Source organism: Rhinolophus hipposideros, assembly GCF_964194185.1.
Source record: "Rhinolophus hipposideros genome assembly, chromosome: 1".
NCBI lineage: Eukaryota > Metazoa > Chordata > Mammalia > Chiroptera > Rhinolophidae > Rhinolophus > Rhinolophus hipposideros.
The window spans coordinates 26,792,160-26,812,167 of NC_138047.1; the positions used below are offsets into that span (position 1 = coordinate 26,792,160).

The 20,008-nt window shown below is 38.6% G+C and overlaps 1 protein-coding gene across 9 annotated transcripts in view; it reads right to left on the reverse strand.

Annotated features, from left to right (window-relative positions):
* The window catches only part of NRP1 (neuropilin 1), a 144,195-nt gene that overhangs the window by 37,712 nt on the left and 86,475 nt on the right, over window positions 1-20,008 (reverse strand). For all 9 annotated transcript variants that reach the window (XM_081046555.1, XM_081046559.1, XM_081046553.1 and 6 more), the window contains 2 exons: window positions 11,016-11,171; window positions 7,618-7,762 (listed from right to left, as the gene is read on the reverse strand). In XM_081046555.1, coding sequence (XP_080902681.1) covers window positions 7,618-7,762; window positions 11,016-11,171 — 301 coding nt within the window. The remainder of the gene's footprint in view (window positions 1-7,617; window positions 7,763-11,015; window positions 11,172-20,008) is intronic.

Sequence of the window (20,008 nt, forward strand, 5' to 3'; positions counted from 1 at the left end):
CTCTCTCTGTATGTGTGTGTGTATTCACAGGCTGTAAAATACAGCATAGGGAACATAGCCAATTATATTGGAATAGCTACGTACAGTGTCAGATGGGTAGTATATTGGGAGGGTTATCACTTTGTGAGGGGTGTAAATGTCTAATTATTATGTTGTTTTGTACACCTGAACTAATAATAATAAAAAAATATCAAGAATATAGTTTTGGGAGAGACGTCATCAAAATGGAGGCATGAAGTGAACCTCTGTAAAGCTCCCCTGGAATTTACAACTAATCAAACAACAATCACTCCACAAAGGACTCCCTGCACAGCAGACAGGCAAGACGAAGAGGCCCACTACTGAATTCACCTAAAGGTGGGAGAATCGCATGAGTGGGAGAGGAGGGAAGGGAGAAGGGCGGAGACAGAGCCGCGTGGGCGCAGGACGCAGACCTAGCTCAGTGCTCCGAGCTTGCTGCATCCCGGAAGTACCGCAGCTGCAGGAGAGGGAACAACTCGAACCTAGGGCTCCATTTATGGCCCACAGGGCTGTGGGGACAGCATATAACACGGCTCAACCCAATGCTCACGGCAGAGACCTCGGAGAAAAGACTGAGGGAAGAAGGCTGAAACGGTGGTTTAAGCCCTCACGGCTGAGTAGAGAATGGAAGCCTTAGGCACTGAGACTAGCCGCCCCCTCCCTACCCTCCACAGCTCGCCCCGCCCCCACCCGCCCGGTGCTAGAAGCGGAACAGTAGCAGTGTCAGATCAAAAGAACAGAATATTTGCTCTTCTGAGAACTGTGGACTGCAGACACAGATTTGCAGCCCAACTAGTTCCGGCAAAAGGGAGGGAGCTGTGGAAGGGGGACCAGCTGTGGTGGTGGTCGCCGCCATTGCTCTGGGCCACCTCCCACAACTCACCCCGCCCCTGGCCCCACCTATCTGGGCGGATCCCTGCAGGAGTAAACAGAACTGCTGAAACATACGGGCTCTGAATCTGGTGCAGAAAAAGCTTTGGAACTTCAAAAGCTCTCCGCATCCCCACAGGGATGTGGCGCCCTATGACCCAGGCGAACTGTTAACAGTGGAGAAGCCATTTCCCAGGGAATCCCCCTATTGTGTGAGAAGCTGGAATAGTGCAGAGAAAACATAGCACTACTGTGTGAGAGAGGAAAAAAAAGGATGCAGTCGGAGAGAAAATAAAACATTCTACCAACAAGTATTGGAAAACAAAAGAAAGACCACTTCCTATCAACCTGTTGCAGAAGCCACTCCTGTAGATGTCTAGGAAGAGAAATAATAAATCAGTAATTGCCATGAATAACCAAGACAACAAGACAGCTCAGAAAGAAAGTGAAAAGTTTTCAGAAAAAGAACTTCAAGATATGGAAATATGTGACTTAAATGACAGAGAATTCAAGATTGCAGTTCTGAAAAAACTCAACGAGATGCAAGAAAACACAGAAAGGCAATTTAATGAACTCAGAAATGCAATCAAAGAACAACACGAGCATTTTACGAAAGAGATTGAAATTTTACAAAAGAACCAAATGGAATTTCTGGAGATTAAGAATTCAATAGAAGAAATTAAGAATGAAATAACTAGCTTAGGTAGTAGAGTTGACCAGATGGAGGAAATAATCAGTGACATCAAAGATAGAAACCTGGAAATTACACAGATGGAAGAAGAAAGAGACTTGAGATTTAAAATAAATGAAAGAACTCTACAAAAACTTTCTGACTCCATCAGAAAGAGCAATATAAGAATAATGGGCATACCAGAAGGAGAAGAAAGAGAAAAGGGAACAGAGAACATATTCAAAGAAATTGTTGATAACAACTTCCCAAACTTGTGGACAGAACTGGATCCTCAAATCCAAGAAACAAATAGAACACCTAATTACCTCAATCCCAACAGGCCTTCTCCAAGGCACATTCTATTCAAGCTGTCTAAAATCAACCACAAAGAAAGAATCCTCAAGGCAGCCAGGGAAAAGAAGATGGTAACCTACAAAGGAAAGCCCGTTAGATTATCATCAGATTTTTCAGCAGAAACTCTACAAGCCAGGAGGGAGTGGAACCAAATATTCAAACTATAGAAAAAAAGAAATTATGACCCAAACATAATAGATCCAGCAAAGATATCCTTTAGATGAGAAGGAGGAATAAAGACCTTTCCAGACATACAGAAGCTGAGGGAATTTTCTAATACACGACCTCCACTACAAGAAATACTAAAGGAGGCTATTCGACCACCATCAACAGGGACAATTTGTGGCAACCAAAACATAAAAAGGGGGAGAGTAAAGGCTTGAACCGCAATATGGGAATGGAGAAAGTAAGCGTGCTGAAGAAAATGGAATACTCTAAATATCAAACTTTCTTTTACATAAACTTAAGGGTACCCACTCAAAAAATATCCAGAACTGAAACATGTACTGTAATAAAAGAAGAAACAGAGGGAAATGTCATAGAATACCACCACACAGAAATAATAGACAACAACAAAAAGGCAAAGAAACAATGGAGACACAGCCTTACCAGAAAACTAAAGATAGAATGACAGAAATCCTCACGTATCAATAATCACCCTAAATGTAAATGGACTGAACTCACCAATAAAAAGGCACAGAGTAGCAGATTGGATCAGAAAACTAAACCCAACCGTATGCTGTCTCCAAGAGACACATCTCAGCTACAAGGACAAGCATAGACTCAAAGTGAAAGGGGGGAAATTGACACTCCAAGCAAATGGTACCCAGAGAAAATCAGGTGTAGCCATAATGATTTCCGATGAAACAGACTTCAGGGTGAAAAAGATAACAAGAGACAAAGATGGACATTTCATAATGGTAAAGGGGACTATACAACAAGAAGACATAACAGTCATCAATATTTATGCCCCCAATCAGGGAGCACCAAAATATACCAAGCAACTACTAACAGAACTAAAGGGAGAAATTGACCAAAACACAATTATACTAGGGGACTTAAATACATCATTGACAGCTATGGATAGATCATCCAAACAGAAAATAAATAAATAAATAACAGCCCTAAATTAGATGAAATGGACATCATTGACATATATAGAGCACTTCATCCTAAAACATCAGACTATACATTCTTTTTGCGTGTACATGGAACATCCTCAAGGATAGACCATATATTGGGACATAAACTCAGCCTCAGCAAATTTAAGAAGATTGAAATCATACCAAGCATATTCTCTGATCACAAAGCTTTGAAATTGGATATCAACTGCTAAAAAAAAGCAGGAAAAAACACAAATACATGGAGATTAAACAACATACTTTTAAAGAACGACTGGGCCAAAGAAGAAATTAGAGGAGAGATCAAAAGATACATAGAAACAAATGACAATGAAAATACATCCTACCAAAATTTTTGGGATGCAGCGAAAGCAGTTTTAAGAGGGAAATTTATATCTTTATAGGCCTATCTCAAGAAACAAGAAAAATCCCAAATAAATAACCTCATGTTACACCTTAAAGAACTAGAAAAAGAAGAACAAGTGAAACCCAAGGTCAGCAGAAGAAAGGAAATAACAAAAATCAGAGCAGAACTAAATGAAATAGAGAACAAAAAGACAATAGAAAAAATTAATGTGACAAAGAGCTGGTTCTTTGAAAAGATTAACAAAATCGACAAGCCCTTGGCTAGACTCACTAAGATAAAAAGAGAGAAGACACTAATTAACAAAATCAGAAATGAAAAAGGGAAAGTTATCACGGACACCACAGCAATACAAAGGATAATGCAAGAAAACTATGAAGGACTATATGCCACCAAATTCAATAACCTAGAAGAAATGGACAAGTTCTTAGAAACATATAGCCTTCCAAGGCTGAACCATGAAGAACTGGAAAATCTAAACAGACCGATCACCAATAACAAAATTGAATCAGTCATCCAAAACCTGCCCAAAAGCAAAAGTCCTGGACCAGATGGCTTCACTAGTGAATTCTACCAAACCTTCAAAGAGGATCTAATACCAATCCTGCTCAAACTCTTCCAAAAAATTGAAGAAGAGACAGTACTTCCTAATTCATTTTATGAGGCCAACATTACCCTGATACCAAAACCTGGTAAGGACAACACAAAAAAAGAAAACTACAGACCAATATCTTTGATGAATACTGATGCAAAAATCCTAAACAAAATTCTAGCAAATCGAATACAACAATGCATTAAAAAGATTATTCATCACGACCAAGTGGGGTTCATTCCTGGGGCACAAGGATGGTTCAACATCCACAAATCCATCAATGTGATACATCATATAAACAAAAGAAAGGACAAAAATCATATGATTATATCAATTGATGCAGAAAAAGCATTTGACAAGATACAATATCCCTTTATGATTAAAACTCTTAATAAAATAGGTATAGAAGGAAAATACCTTGACATAATAAAGGCCATATATGACAAGCCCTCAGCTAATCTCATAATTAATGGTGATAAACTGAAGCCCTTTGCTCTACGTTCAGGAACACGACAGGGCTGTCCCCTATCACCTCTGCTTTTCAACATAGTGTTGGAAATCCTTGCCAGAGCAATTGGGAAAAAGAAAGAAGTAAAAGGCATCCAAATTGGGAATGAAGAAGTTAAATTATCACTCTTTGCAGATGACATGATGCTATATATAGAAAACCCTAAAGACTCCACCAAAAAGCTGTTAGAAACAATCAACAAATGCAGTAAAGCTGCTGGCTACAAAATCAACGTACAAAAGTCCATTGCATTCCTATATACTAACAATGAAATCTCAGAAAAAGAAATACAAAAAACAATTCCCTTTGCAATTGCAGCAAAAAGAATAAAATACCTAGGAATAAACTTAACCAAGGATGTGAAGGACCTATATGCTGAAAACTCTAAGACATTTTTGAAAGAAATTGAAGAAGACACAAAGAAATGGAAAGACATTCCATGCTCATGGATTGGAAGAATCAACATAGTCAAAATGGTCATATTACCCAAAGCAATATACAGATTTAATGCGATCCCCATCAAAATCCCAATGGCATTTTTTAAAGAAATAGAACAAAAAATCATCAGATTTGTTTGGAACCACAAAAGACCCCAAATAGCCAAAGCAATCTTAAGAAAAAAGAACAATACTGGAGGTATCGCACTCCCTGACTTTAGCTTGTACTACAGGGCTACAATAATCAAAACAGCATGATATTGGCAGAAAAACAGACCCATAGACCAATGGAATAGAATTGAGAATCCAGAAATAAAACCACATAAGTATGGACAGATAATTTTTGACAAAGAAGCTAAAAACATACAATGGAGGAAAGACAGCCTCTTCAATAAATGGTGCTGGCAGAATTGGATAGCCACGTGCAAGAGAATGAAACTGGACTGCTATCTGTCACCATGTACCAAAATTTATTCAAAATGGATTAAAGACTTAAGCGTAAGACCTGACACAATAAACTGCATAGAAGAAAACATAGGTACTAAACTTATGGACCTTGGGTTCAAAGAGCATTTTATGAATTTGACTCCAAAGGCAATGGAAGTAAAAGCTAAAATAAACGAATGGGACTATATGAAACTTAAAAGCTTCTACACAGCAAAAGAAACCATTGACAAAATAAAGAGGCAACCAACTGAATGGGAGAAGATTTTTGCAAACAGTGCCTCCGATAAGGGGCTAATATCCAAAATATACAAGGAACTCATGAGGTCAACAACAAAACAAACAACCCAATTGAAAAATGGGCAGAGGACCTGAAGAGACATTTCTCCAAAGAGGACTTACAAATGGCAAATAGACATATGAAAAAATGCTCAACATCACTAATCATCAGAGAAATGCAAATAAAAACCGCAATGAGATATCACCTCACACCAGTCAGAATGGCTATCATCAACACGACAAATAGTAACAAGTGTTGGAGAGGCTGTGGAGAAAAAGGAACTCTCATACACTGTTGGTGGGAATGCAGACTGGTGCAGCCGCTATGGAAGGCAGTGTGGAGGTTCCTCAAAAAATTACAAATAGAATTACCATATGACCCAGCAATCCCTCTCCTGGCTATCTACCCAAAAAATTTGAAAACATTTATACATAAAGGCACGTGTGTTCCAATGTTCATTGCAGCTTTGTTTACGGTGGCCAACACATGGAAACAACCAAAATGTCCTTCAATAGATGAATGGATAAAGAAGTTGTGGTACATATACACAATGGAATACTATTCGGCGGTAAGAAAAGATGATATAGGAAGATTTGTGACAACATGGACGGATCTTGAGAGTATAATTCAAAGCGAAATAAGTCACACGGAAAAAGCAGAGAATCCTATGATTTCACTGATATGTGGTATATAAACCAAAAACAACAAAAGAACAAGACAATCAAATGAGAAACAAAAACTCATAGACACAGACAATAGTTTAGTGGTTACCAGAGGGTAAGGGGGTGGGGGGAAGGAGATGAGGGTAAGGGGGATCAAATATGTGGTGATGGAAGGAGAACTGATTCTGGGTGGTGAACACACAATGGGATTTATAAATGATGTAATACAGAATTGTACACCTGAAATCTATGTAATTTTACTAATAATTGTCACCCCAATAAATTAATAAAATAAAATAAAATAAAATAAAAAAGAATGTAGTTTTGAAAAAAAATGAAAACATTGCAGTGTACTTATTTAAATGGAAAAGAATTCTAAAGTGACTGCTATTTACTTTAAAACTCAGAGTGAGAGTGTGGTACAGGAACATGAATGGACAAGTCCTGACCACCATAGAAATACAATGAGAATAACAGTCAGGACCATTCTTGTCCTTCCCGCTCTGTAGTAACATGGCTGACTGTTAGCTACTTAGTCTCTCAGTACTGCACATTCTTCATCTCTCAAATGAGAGATGAATTTGCTACTTATAGCGAATTTAACAGAGATGTTAAAGTCTTATTAATGTCATAAGAAACAAACTCAAAAACTGGAAACATTGCCAAGTTGATTTATGATATTAGTATATTCATTAAATAAAAGAGAGCTAGATACTGCGACAACACCTAAGAGAAAGTTGTCAGAGTAGTTAGTGAGTAAAAGGAGAAACTCTTGCAAGTTGAACTCCTTAACTGTAGTTCATGAGGCCACCTCTAGACTTCAAAATTAAAAAGATAAATCAGGTGGAGAACATTCTACAGAATGGTTATTTTTTGTCAATCTACTAAAGACCTGTCAGTGTGCCCAGGAGACAAGGATAAAAGGCACAGCGTTTGCCTTCAGAGAGCTTATTTGGTCTGTGGAAAGACACCACTTCACAAATACCCACCATGTGCCAGCCTGTGCTCAGTGCTTCCTATCTACAAGCTAATCCATTATCACAACAGCCCTGTATGGTGTACATTATTATGACTGTTTTCCAGGTGAGATAACTAAGGCTTTGAAAAGTAGTAAGTTGCCCAAAGAAATAAGCTAGTGAGTACTACAAGTAGGATTTAAACTCAGATTTGCCTAAATCCAAATCATATGCTCTTAACTACCAAATGAAAATAACCACATTTATACAAAATGACTCTCCCTATCTCCAAAAGTTTACATAAATCAAAAGTAGGCAATCTTCAAGCTGGAGCTTACCTGTTATCTTGCAGCCGTACACTTCAAACCTCATAGATATGCCAGTTTCCCATGTGACTGGTTTGATTCGGACAAATCGAGTTATCAGTGGTTTGGGGAAAACTCCAAACACGACATCTGTTGGGTTGGTGTTTCCCCGAAAAATCTGTGTGGAAAGAGGAAGCGTCCTTTAGTGACAAATTTTGGGGATTGAAAACAAATCCAAAAATGTGTTTTCAAAAATGCCTGTAAACATTATTTACAATTTGAGCATTGTCTTTACAGGTTGAGGTGGTGTTAACAACTTGCCATAGTATTTTTCCAAATGAGGGCAATCAGATAGAATCATGTCTAACACAGAATGCTTTCCTAATCATCTATTCAATTTTCAGAGAGGTCAGAGCCTCCAAAAGCACTGTTACCATGATAACATTCACTAAAGAATACATGCTATTATCTGAAAAAAGTGGGAAATTATTAACTTTATCATAAGGGCCTGCAGCATGTTATAGACATTTCATGGAAAGTCTCGCTATTTTACTTTCCCTGGAACCCCCAGAAGGTGTGCTTTTTGAGTTCAGTGCCAGGTCTGGCTCTTTGAAAATTCTAGGTTATGTTCCCAGCTATCGCACTAGGTCAAGTACCTTTCTCCCTTCCCACTCCATTTCTTGATGAAAGATCTTTTCCCTGACATTAATTAATGACTTTAATCTTTTTCAGTTATTGGTAAAATTATGTTTTAGTGGTCAAAATTAAAACTGAGTTATAAATGATACATAACTGTAAATCAGCTTTTATAGGGCTTCTGTTTCTAGTTTTTAAACTGAGTCATTTTTTTTTTCTAAGAAAGATGAGTCATGTAACTGAAAGTGTAATCAATGCCAGTCATGAACCAATTTTCCACTAGTATTTGTCAGGGCCACTCTACTTGGACCTGGTGCCATAGCTGTATTCTCTAGCAAGATCTCTGAGGAGTGGAGACTGCCATCATGGAACACTCTGGCATTAGACCTGCCTCAGGTGAAACTGAAAGCCTCCATTCTCCTGGATTTTACTTCAACCCTGAATTTGGGACAGCCCATGTAAAAGTAACATGCCTCAGCGATAGGCCTTGCGTGATGAGCACTCTGCTTCTCGCACAGCAGAGCCATAGTCCTCTCAGGTTGTGTAACTAGAGATTACTGGGCCCATCAGAGGCATGGAGATTCCTCCTCACCTTTCCAGGTAAGTCCATAGAGGAAGACCATACGTTCCAAAGGCTTGCTCTTCCACTGAGAGAAATAACTTGTAAAAGTCAGGATGCTGTTATTACTTCATTTGGCTTAAGTGGCCTGCACAGTTGAAGGGGTTCAAATGCTTTACAAAGCTGGCTATTAGCTTTATCCCTCTCCAGAGGTGATTTAATATCCTAATTTATCCTAGTCTGGGATGGCCTTCAGATTTCTGTCCTACTTGAGCATCCCTCTCTGGGAAACAATCTGTGTTGGGGCATTTTTGTGTGACAAAAAATAATGGGTAGCTGCCAGGAGTAGAGTCCCAAACCATGGTGCTTAAAGGGTCAACAAGCCACTTCAGAGAGAGCCCAGCAGTCTGTTAAGAGTGCTGCATGTGCCAACATTTGGCTCACACTGAGGCAATTTTATGTTTGCTGAAAGCCACGTAAGGACATGCATTCCATTCAAAATAAAGAGGACTGCTGACGTTGTGATTGGCCCAAGCCTGCTCTTGCTGAGGTACAGCCAACTCTCCCTGAGGAAAGAAGGAAAAAAGGTAGAGGGCAGTGGCTTAAAGGCCCCACAGTACAGAGAAAAGCAGGTGGCCAACAATAACTAGACTCCAGGTGGATGTTTGGATTTCATTTAGGTTCAATGAAAGTGCTCACACAGATGCCACGTCTTCATCTTTGCTGAATCTTTATTCTTTATGCCTCCTACTCTGAAAGCCCTTCTGTGTGCCACGGTGTTCTTGACAGTGGAGCTAGAGTGAGCTGTGTGCATTAGTAGGTACCCCCAGGATCTGTGTGTGCCTTCTGACATCCCTTCTGGGCCATGAGAGCAACTGATGGACAATGGCTATAGAGAACATCTTGGAGAAGTAGCAGTCATTTTTAAAGAAATGGCCTGAAGATCTGGAGTCAGTTCTCCCCACTATTTCTAGGTTCTTTTGTTTGTTGGCGTGTCCTTGGCATTAGTAGGGTGGTTTTTTTGTGTGTGTGTTTTGTTTTTTTGTTTTGTCTGTTTGAAATTAAAGCATGTCTTCACAAAAACTACTCCAAAACAAGAATAAGCTATGAAACTCAGGGTCAAATTTACTTGCTTAATTGCCACAAATGTTGACTATGAGAGTTTTTCTTCCCCAGATGGAGGATTGGTTCCATGTCCTCTCAGGCTAGACAGTGACCTTGAACCTGCCTGTCCACAGAACTTTCCTCCCACAGAGCAGCCTCACATCTATACCCACTTCAATCTTGTATTCCCCAAACAAGAGTGGGGGCTTCACATCTAATCAAAGGGAATTAACAGTTTTCTTATTTCACACCCAGGAGGCTTTTCTCAGTTCCAGACTCAGGAGAAAGTCAAGGCCATGAATGCTTGAAAGAGAGGCAAGGACATGTTAACTGATCTCTTCCCAAACCCAGGATTTCACGTTACCTGGATCTTTGCTACTATCCTTATTAATTCCCTATGTTTTATTCAGCCTCCAGGGCAAGCTTTTAATTTTGGGGAAACAGCGAGTATGAAATCTTTTGATTACTAAATCAGAGCAAGCATAACTTCAAATAAACAGGCAGGCTGAGAAAAAAACACCTCAGTTCCAAATGAGTTAGGGCAGAGCGCCTGTGGCAGGGCATGGTTGCATGGCCTCCTTGGTTGAAAGCAGTGAGGAGGTAGCATATAATTCCTGTGATCTGAGGAACACGATGGACTACCTTCGTTCTATTCATCCTCACAGAAGCAGCCAAACACATTTGTAAATTAGTTTGTAAGCCACAGAGGGTGGATGAAACGGGCTTTTCTAAAACCAGCCTGTTACAGAGAGGAAGAAAGAATGAATTTATGAAAGAGAATGAAGAAACACAGTGGAAAAAACCCAAACAAAACATCCTCTAAGATTCTAAGAGGACAATGTTTATCCTTTGCATAGTCAGTATCCCCTTGGGAAGTACAAAGTGATTCTTGAGTCTGACACTTAATTTGGCTGGTATTGACTTTTCTTGGACACATCCGTGTAATTTGCTTTTGGCTTCTAGATCTGGGAACATGAGACCCCTTGGTTAGATTTAAACCTCTAATTGCACTTTTCATTTTAAATCAATTCAAAAATAAACCAGGCCAGACAGAAAGCTCTCAAACAAACAAGTAAAACTGATCATCCATTTCAAAGACTGAATTGGTTGAGGGGGTAGCAGCCAAACTTACAACAGGTTTATTTCCTTCTTTTATGGTGACCCAGTCTTCCCCGTTGGAGCTAATTTCTATTCTGTAAGTCTTGACGTAGTATTTCTTCTTGGTTTCCTTTGAAATGGCTCCCTGTGTCCCAACAGCAGTGACAAAGCGCAGAAGGCCCAAGTCCACCTGCAAGACAATACATGGTCAGTTGTCCATCCCTGCACGGCCATCACCTGAGCATCTTTGTCTGTGGGCTCCTCAGTGTCATTTCCCTCCACCTGGGATCATTAGACCCTAATTCCATCTGGCATCAATTATTTGTAACTCCCCATTCCATTTCTGCTTTAAAAGGTCACAGATAAGATAGTAATTGCCCTAGGTAGGCAATTGCCAGGAAGAGACCTTTCTCATTGCTGCAATGAAGATTGCTTGATCCCTGGTACAGAAGAGAAAACTGGGTTCCATATCATGTAGCTGTATTTTCTAAGGGATTAAAAATGCTTTCTGGTGACATCATAAAAATGGCGGCATGAGGTGAGCCTCTTCAAATCTCTCCTAGAATTTACAACAAATTGAACAACTATAACTCCACAAAAATGCTTTCCAAACAGCACATAAAGATATGTCACTTTTCAAACAGAAAATCAAGGCAAGCAAGATAAACTCAGAAATTGGATACTGGAGAGACCTGGACTAGAACTCAAGTCTAACATGGTGCCGTTTCCCATCATTCTTTAGCTTCCAATCTCCCTCCAAACAGAATGCAGACTGAAACAATACTGACTTTGGAAGCACTGTGAGTGTTGTGGTTTGGGAAATGGGTCCTAGATTTGTAATCTGGAAGGGAGTGGAGAAGAGGAACACAAAGATATTTGTTTCATCTAAATTTCTCTCTTTTCTATATCTTCCCATGGCCTCTCTCCTTACAGTTCAGCTGGAGAGGTAGGTGGCTTCTAAGGCACCATCTGGGAAGGACCAATGAATGCCTCCATGAGACACCCACTAAGGCTTGCAAACTTTTATTGATAAGTTTCCAGTGGAGAAGTTCCTCAACACAGCAGCTTTGCCTCACTTCTCACTAATGCATCTCAGACAGCTGAAGGTTAGATCACTTGGAGGTCATCATAGGAGTGATGACCAGGGGGTGACCAAAGCCTCAAAGGTCCATGATTTCACCTCAGAGGTCTGCAGTGGCTTGGGTTGCTCCTAAAGTTCACTGTGACATGGGTAGAAAGACAAAGATCTAAGCTCAAGATTCTAGTATTGGCTCCGCTACTAGCTAGCTATTGGGCCTTGAACAAGTCACTTCATCTTTAGGCTTTTGATTCTTTATTTGTAAAATGGAGACGTTTGACTAAATCACCTGGAAGGCGCCTTTCAGCTCTGACTTCCTATGATTCTGTGTTGTCAGTAAAGTAAAATAATTTCTTTTTCTTTAACTATTTTTATTTTCCTTATTAATAATCAAGAATAATCTTAAAACAAAAATTGTTATTAAAAATTGTTATTAGTTTCTATATATTAGAAATATTTTCAGTTTTATTTTATGGATACATTTGATTATTCCTATAAAATTATTTCCCTCTATTTATTATACCCTCAACTTATTGTATGTCTGCATAATACAGAAACTTTAAAGAAATGAAACACAAATATATGGTAAATGTTTTTTAAAGGACACAGAAAGTAACCGCACAATACAACTAATAAATATTCACAAGATATTTAAACAGTACATTCATTATTAAGAGGCAAGAGAATGCCACTTTCTCTGAAAAGAGCAACAAAAGCCAAAAAACCAAACAAACACAACTTCTGAATTTTGCTTTACAGTTACTACATGACAATCCAATTTTCAGAAAACAATATTTCAATTAACCCTCCAGTGCCCACAGGCGATGAACACAGAAAGAATTTCTATTTTATGCATAGCCTGCCTCATGAAGAATGACTATTGTCTTTCATGAATTGCTTTTTCCTGAAGGCCCTTGGAATAGTAAATCAACATGTTGCCAATTCCTTCAAAACTGAACCAACAGTTACATCCAGGAAAACCAGCAATATCCCGGGCATACAGAAGCCAATTTGAACAGAATTCAACAACAGATTTCATCTAAAAAGGAAGGGGGTACCATTCAATGTAAGAAAATCTTTATTTCATTTACCTGATTTTAAAGATGTAAAGTCTATTCTCTGAATGCTTTCACCAGATTTAAGAGAAAAAGGAGCAAGACTTTAATAAAAATTATATTTTAGGATAGTAACGGTGGATGTTTTAAATTTTAACTTAACAAATATATACATGTTTACTATTTTTATCTAGTGCCTGAAATTTCCATTTTTTTCCAAAAGTGAACTATAGTACTTTGTATGCATTTGTGCACAAATTTCAAAAAAAAGGAGGCAATCTACGTTTGCCAGATTTAGCAAGTAAAAATACAGGATGTTCAGTTATATCTGAATTTCAGATAACAACAAATATTTTTAGTATAAGTATGTCTCATTCAATGTTTAGGACATAACATCAACTGGCTCATTGCTTACTTGAAATCCAAATTTAAGTGGGAGTTCTGTATGTTATCTGACACTCCTAAATCTAACTCAATTCCAGACAAATAATCAGGTGATTTTTAAGTTGCTGCAAAAACTCTGCTTTCCTAATGCTGCAGTCTGAGAGTTAATGGGTACTTTGGCCATGGCTGCGCTGAACAATTTCAACTGTTCTTAAATACTCTCTTAGAGCACTTAGAGTTTTACTCACTGTCCATTGAGTCATGCCCAATGTCATATTCACTTTCAAGCTGAAGAGCCCTTATAATCTTGATGTCCAAGGAAGCACGAAGCAGAGCTATTTAAATAAACTCTTCCTGTCAGATTTACAAATGGCTCTTCAGTTTGGAAATGATTAAATTCCCAAGAGTGCATATTCAGCTTCGGCTGATTTGCAATAACCCTAGAACTTCATTCCCTAGGTGTCCTATTCCTGCTTTTCAAATTTTGTATTTAAGATAAAATTTAATTACCAGGTAGGAAAGAAGTCAACTGGTGGTCAACGAGAAGAATCTCAGGGACTAGAAAAAGCTGACTTTAAAGAAAGGAGTAATAGGCTGGAATTAACAAGAAACCCAACATAAGAAGCATCCAAGTTTCCAGATAGAAAGGCCCCCAAAGCATATGCATGAATCACTTATAAAGAAGGACATGTATTTATTTTCTATCCTCAGCGGCAATGAAATGCATTAGTGACCTCCCCTTGTAATTGCATAAAGTTCCCTGCTGTGCCTTAAAACTCTGCAGATTCTCTTATTTACCACACTGGGATACTTGACATTTCATTTCATTTTTCTTGCTAACATTACTGCCACTGTGTTTAGTAAGGATGAATGACAACCTCAGAAAATGACTAGAGCTGGGGACCATTCCAATTAAAATTGGAAGGTACTCCGAACTCTAACAAGACCCCCGCCTCCAGCACTGTGGGAACTCTCAGTGGCAAGGCTGGGGAAGTTCTTTTAAGTACTCTCTCTTCCTCAGTACCTACGGGGAATGCCCTAACAGAGACCCTCCTGTGCCTGATTGGGAGGAGATACAGAGCCTTCAGCCTCAGAAGCACCACTGCTCACACCGATGGTGTCTGTGTCAGGAGACTCAGAAGGACTTCATGCCTGTGTATACACCTTTCTTATGGGTGACTCCATCTCTGCTAATCATGACATTGTCCTCCATCTACCTTTTTTAGTCTTACCTCCTGCATCTATTCCCCTGTAACCTTATCTTCCAGACCCATTAAGATATTTGTTATTCCTTATGCAAGAGAAGCATTTTCTGCCTGCATGCCTTGATGTATGAAGTTCTCTTGGCTTTACCATTTCCTCTTTCTTGACTGCAATCTTTCTGGTCTGGTAGGCAGAGTAAGTCACTTCTTACCGCAGAATATTATGTGCATAGCTCATGTCTCCATCACTGAATCCATCATGTTGTGTTTTTGCTCTACCTCCATCCAAACTTCCATGATTTCTCTTAGGGAATATCTGCTTTTCTATATAGAAAAGTAATAGATGCTTATTGAAAATTCATAAGATGCAGAAAAGATTAGAGAGGAAAATAAAACCTCCATAAGACCAACATTAGGAAATAACCACTACCACTGATGATAGCCTTCTAGAGTATTTTCTTCTTATGCAAAATATATGTGAATATCATGTGTATGTTTCGTTATTATAAAAATAAGGTGGTTTTATCTCTATGTTTGATAACCTACTTTTTGTTTAGTTTTATGGATATATTTTCAAGACAAAACGTTTTCCTATGTCATCATTTTCAGTGGCTTCATGGTATTCCATAGTATGGCTGTAGCATAATTATGCTGCTACCTGTGAACACTGTTACTCAACTTGATTGACATTCATTCAGTGGACACTTAATAACTGCTTATCTGCTAAGTTCTGCTTTACGTGGTGAGGATATAAAGAGCAGCAAGAGTGTGGGAAGCACAAACATATGATTACAGAACTCAGCAAGGTGCATATAGTGTGATGCAGCACACAGGAAGGAATAAACACTTTATCAGAGAATTGGAGGGAGGGGAATTGGAGACATTTCACAGCTGACTTTGATATCTAAGATACATATTAAAGGGTACACAGTAAGAGCTTGCAAGTAGGCACAAAGGGAAAGAATGTTCCAGGGAGGAGGAATGGGAAGCGCAGAGTCAAGGAGAAGGAAATGAATGAATGAAATGACAGACACTAATAACCTACCATGTTTCCCTCATTTTCTATAGACATTAGTCAAGAAATATATTGATCTCTAAAGATTATTGTGCTGTGGTCATTTTAAAGCCAAAATAATTAGTTGTCATGAAAAACATTCAAAATCATCCACGACCACCCTCTTGGTTGTTTAGCTTTTTGAATTATGATGAGCTCTCACTAACCTCACATTCTAAGAGACAAGATTGGCGACTAAGACAGGCAGCTGGAAAGACAAAGATACAATCCAGAGCGGTTCTATATAATACCACCCCTCTGTGTTTTGAGGGTTCATTGTCCTAACAATACTTCCTTTCTTTCCATAAAAATTCAGACACACAATAACCATAATTAAATAACCTGCTTTCCCTAAATCCAATCAGCTATACTCCAATCACTATTTTCTTATTTTGAAAGAACATCATTATTTCACAGCTGCTTTATTTTTAATTAGAAGATGGCTGTGATTTCACATCTGAGTTTGATGTACTTCTGTTTAACATTAAGGGTGATGGTGAAGGGAATGTGATGATGGGAGGGGTTACGCACAGAGCTAAACATCAAATGCATTCAGTAAAATTGTTGAATGTTTCACTCCGTGTGTGTGACAAACATAAACATCTGGTACTTATCTGGTGGTATGTAGAGTATTTTACAGAAGTTTATCAAACTCCTTCAGAGTTCTAGTGGCTACTCTTTGAGTTAGCTTATGTAGCACCTTCAGCAGAAGTGACCCACTATGACATATTGTTACAAATGTAAAATTCTAACACTGTTAGTAGAATGGCCACCCACATCTTACTTTCACTGTGCTCCACACACAAAGAGAAGACATTGCTGGACAAGAGATACAGAAGAGGAAGTCCCAACTTTTATTTTGGGGAGGAGAGGCACCCTAGAAGAAGAAAACAGCTGTCCTCATCTACTTCTGGGGGGCAGGGGATAATGTCCCAGCAGCTCCTTGGGGCGAGGGTCCCCCATGGTGTGGATTTTAACCCACACTTCTGACTCGCTCTTTGTTATAAGATGTCTACAGGTATAATCCACATGCACTTTATGTCCATGGCATTGTCTTAGTAATGACAGGAAACACATTCCCCAGATAAACAGAAGCCAGGAGAGGCACACATTTTACTGGGAACCACTTGAGGACAAAGCCCTCGTTTCAGCATTGTGTAGTAAATCACGTAACAAACCTTTGCAAACTGCTGGTTAAACACTAGCACGCAGCCTCTGAGCCATGAAATGAATATCGTTGCTTCCTATAATAATACATAACTAGCTATTGGTAATGTCATAATATGGAAAGCCTCATTTCAAAAATGAAAATCTGTCTTGCTCAATAAAATACTGCCCAATGAGCTAGATTGGCAAGGGAGCGTTTACCAGTTTTTAACATTCCCAAGGCAGGTCAATGCAAAAGCCTGAAAAAATAAAGGACAAAGAACTAAAGTCTGATTAAAAACAGGAAAAATATTTTTCGGTCGGTGGGGAGGGTGTCAGATTTTTTTTTTTATAGCATCTCTAATGACTCAAAGAGCTGTTTAACTCATTGCTAGACTCTACAAGCTAAAGAAAATATTTTTGAGCAATTGTCTCATTTCCTTAGATAACACACATGTTTTCTGGTAGAGTCTGAGCATTTGAACACCGATGCTCTACTAGGATTTGCGAGCCTAATTCACAGCACCTGATCATTTGTGTTCCTTAACTGAAATCTTAAACGTTTTATAGTTACAATCAAAATATAACCACGTTATATTCAGAGATTATTATCTATCTCTTTACGTATTTTTTCTCTATTACTGTGTTACCTAGAAAAATACTGATGGCTAAAATTACTATTATTAATAGAAAATTCACGGGCCAGCACCTCTGGGTCAGGCATTTTATGAAGGGCTAAATTTACATACACTGTCTCTTTCAATTCTCACAGCAGTCATACAGGGAAGTTTTTATAGACAAAGCAACATAGGAAGAAAGTGATGTGTGTACCTCGCCCAGAGTCACGTCACTTACCAGTTATTGAGCCAGGACTCACCCGGGATCAAATCTGCAGTCCATGCATAAGGCACTACACCCATGCTGGTCCCAAATTCATATTGTAAACACCATAATCATAGAAAAATAATTTAGATTTTTCTCAATGAACAATAATGAAATCTTATTCTTTTTGGAAATTAAATGTTTTGCATAATTATGGAGAATATGAAACCATTTATGATTACTTTGACGATTAGTTTAAAATTTACGCTGGCTACTGGAATGCAAACTTTGTAAATGACTCAGTTATGCTGTTGAAAAACAAGATGGTGGTGATGGATCATTTTTAGCAAATGATAGTGAGGAAACATTTACAATGCTCCTAAAGAATTAAAATATTCAAGTACAAGAAAAGCACAATGCAGGAAGAACCTCACCAATTTCCTTTTCTAGCTTTAATTGCCCGAATTAATCTTTTTTCCCCATAGCTAAAGTAAAGTGTTTTCCTGGGTGGAAACGAACTACTGGTTGCAACAAAACCTATGCTGATAGTAAAACAATCCCAAGTGAACGAACAGATGAATTTTCCTATCAGAAGACATGAGCCAACCAGCTAGAATAACATTAGATAAGGCTGAAACAGATGCAGTGGAAAGGCTGGCTTCCCCAACTGTCACTGTATGTACAGCAAAAGAACAACAAGGAAAGGGGCAAGAAAAATGAAGTCCCCAAATGAGGGCTGACCTTTATCTTTTTGGTTGATAAAAGGAGATAATGTTTGTGTGGGCTTCACTTTGGATGTATGGCACAATATCTGACTCTCATGTTAATTTTTTTATGCATAAATCAGAAGCCACTAATTAAAACAGAAATATTTAATTCTGATATATTCTTTGAACTAGAGTTCCATCTGGTTCTGTTTGAATAGTAAAATCTGCTGTAGTTGTTAAAATTGGCAAGCAGCATTGGCAAAAAGAAACAAAAGGAACTCCACGTAGCAGGTTAATACTATGGCATTTCAACTAGAGACATTTCCCAAATCCAGCTACTCAAATCACTCCAACATGGAAACCATAAAGATTGAATGTGAAGAAAAGGAATGCTGCTCTAGGATGGAGACACCACCTCTGGTCTCCATTTCCTTGGTGGGGTGGACACAGCATTAAGCTGTGGAAGACCTTTGGTTTAAAAACAGTACATGGGACTGTGACACCCACCTGAAAATGTTCAGCTTAATTTATGAAACATATTTAAGACAAATATGAGCAGAGTGTCTTCACATATTCTAGGCAAAACCTGAGGACTTTTTTTCCTTCCATATTTTCTTGAACAGATATAACTGTGCTCAGAAAAAAATAGACAAAGATTCCATGTTATTTCCTCTCTTATAAGAAACCTGTAAAATCAGGACATCAGGACACACTGGATTCTGACCACAAAGGAGGAGAAAATGAAATAGTGTTGGGGTTCCTATAGACTCTGAGATATAAGTAAAGGCAATTTGAGACTGCTGAAGAGTTAAAGAGAAAGGCTGATTAAATTCCTATGCTTTAGAAAAGATTGTTTTACATTTTAAAGACATATACCGACCTGTGAACTAATTTCTTCTTTAAAATGAAGTCTTTTGCTTCAGTACCATGTTAATGTGCAGGCGGGTGCCTCAGAAACTTTTAATAGCTTGGTCAGGAAGATGACATTTACATGGCCCCTCTTCCAACTAGAATGCTCAGGATCCATTGCTGGGCAGTAAAAGACTCAGGGACTTAATACTTTTAATTAACATTTTTTGAATTCTTATTTGCAAGTTGCATTAAATTTAAGACCTGACCCCTAAGCCTTTGATTTGGAAAGAGAACAAGTACTCAGAACAGACCAAACGTAATCCCTGGAAATTTAGTTAAGAATTTAACTTAAAAACTCAGTAGTAAATATAGCATAATTGGAACTTCTTAAGAGAAAAAAATACGTACGCCACAGTTAAAAAAACATTGTGACTGGCCTCAAATATATGCAAAAATGATGTGGGTCTCCTAGTCAAATGCCTCATAGGAGAGTCATATCATGTGCTCTTGCTACATGCGTTTACTCCGCAAAGATTTAGTGACATGCATGGGGGGCAGAGGATGGCATATCTCTTGATTCCATCCATTAATTGTTTATATGCAATAGTCATGAAAACTAGGAAAGTGTTCTCCTCTCAGAAGACCTAAAGGGTAGGAATTGCGTGGGGTAGGTAGGCAAGCTGAGTGGTCAAGTGGCAGTGCCCCAGTTGACCACAGGGATGTACTC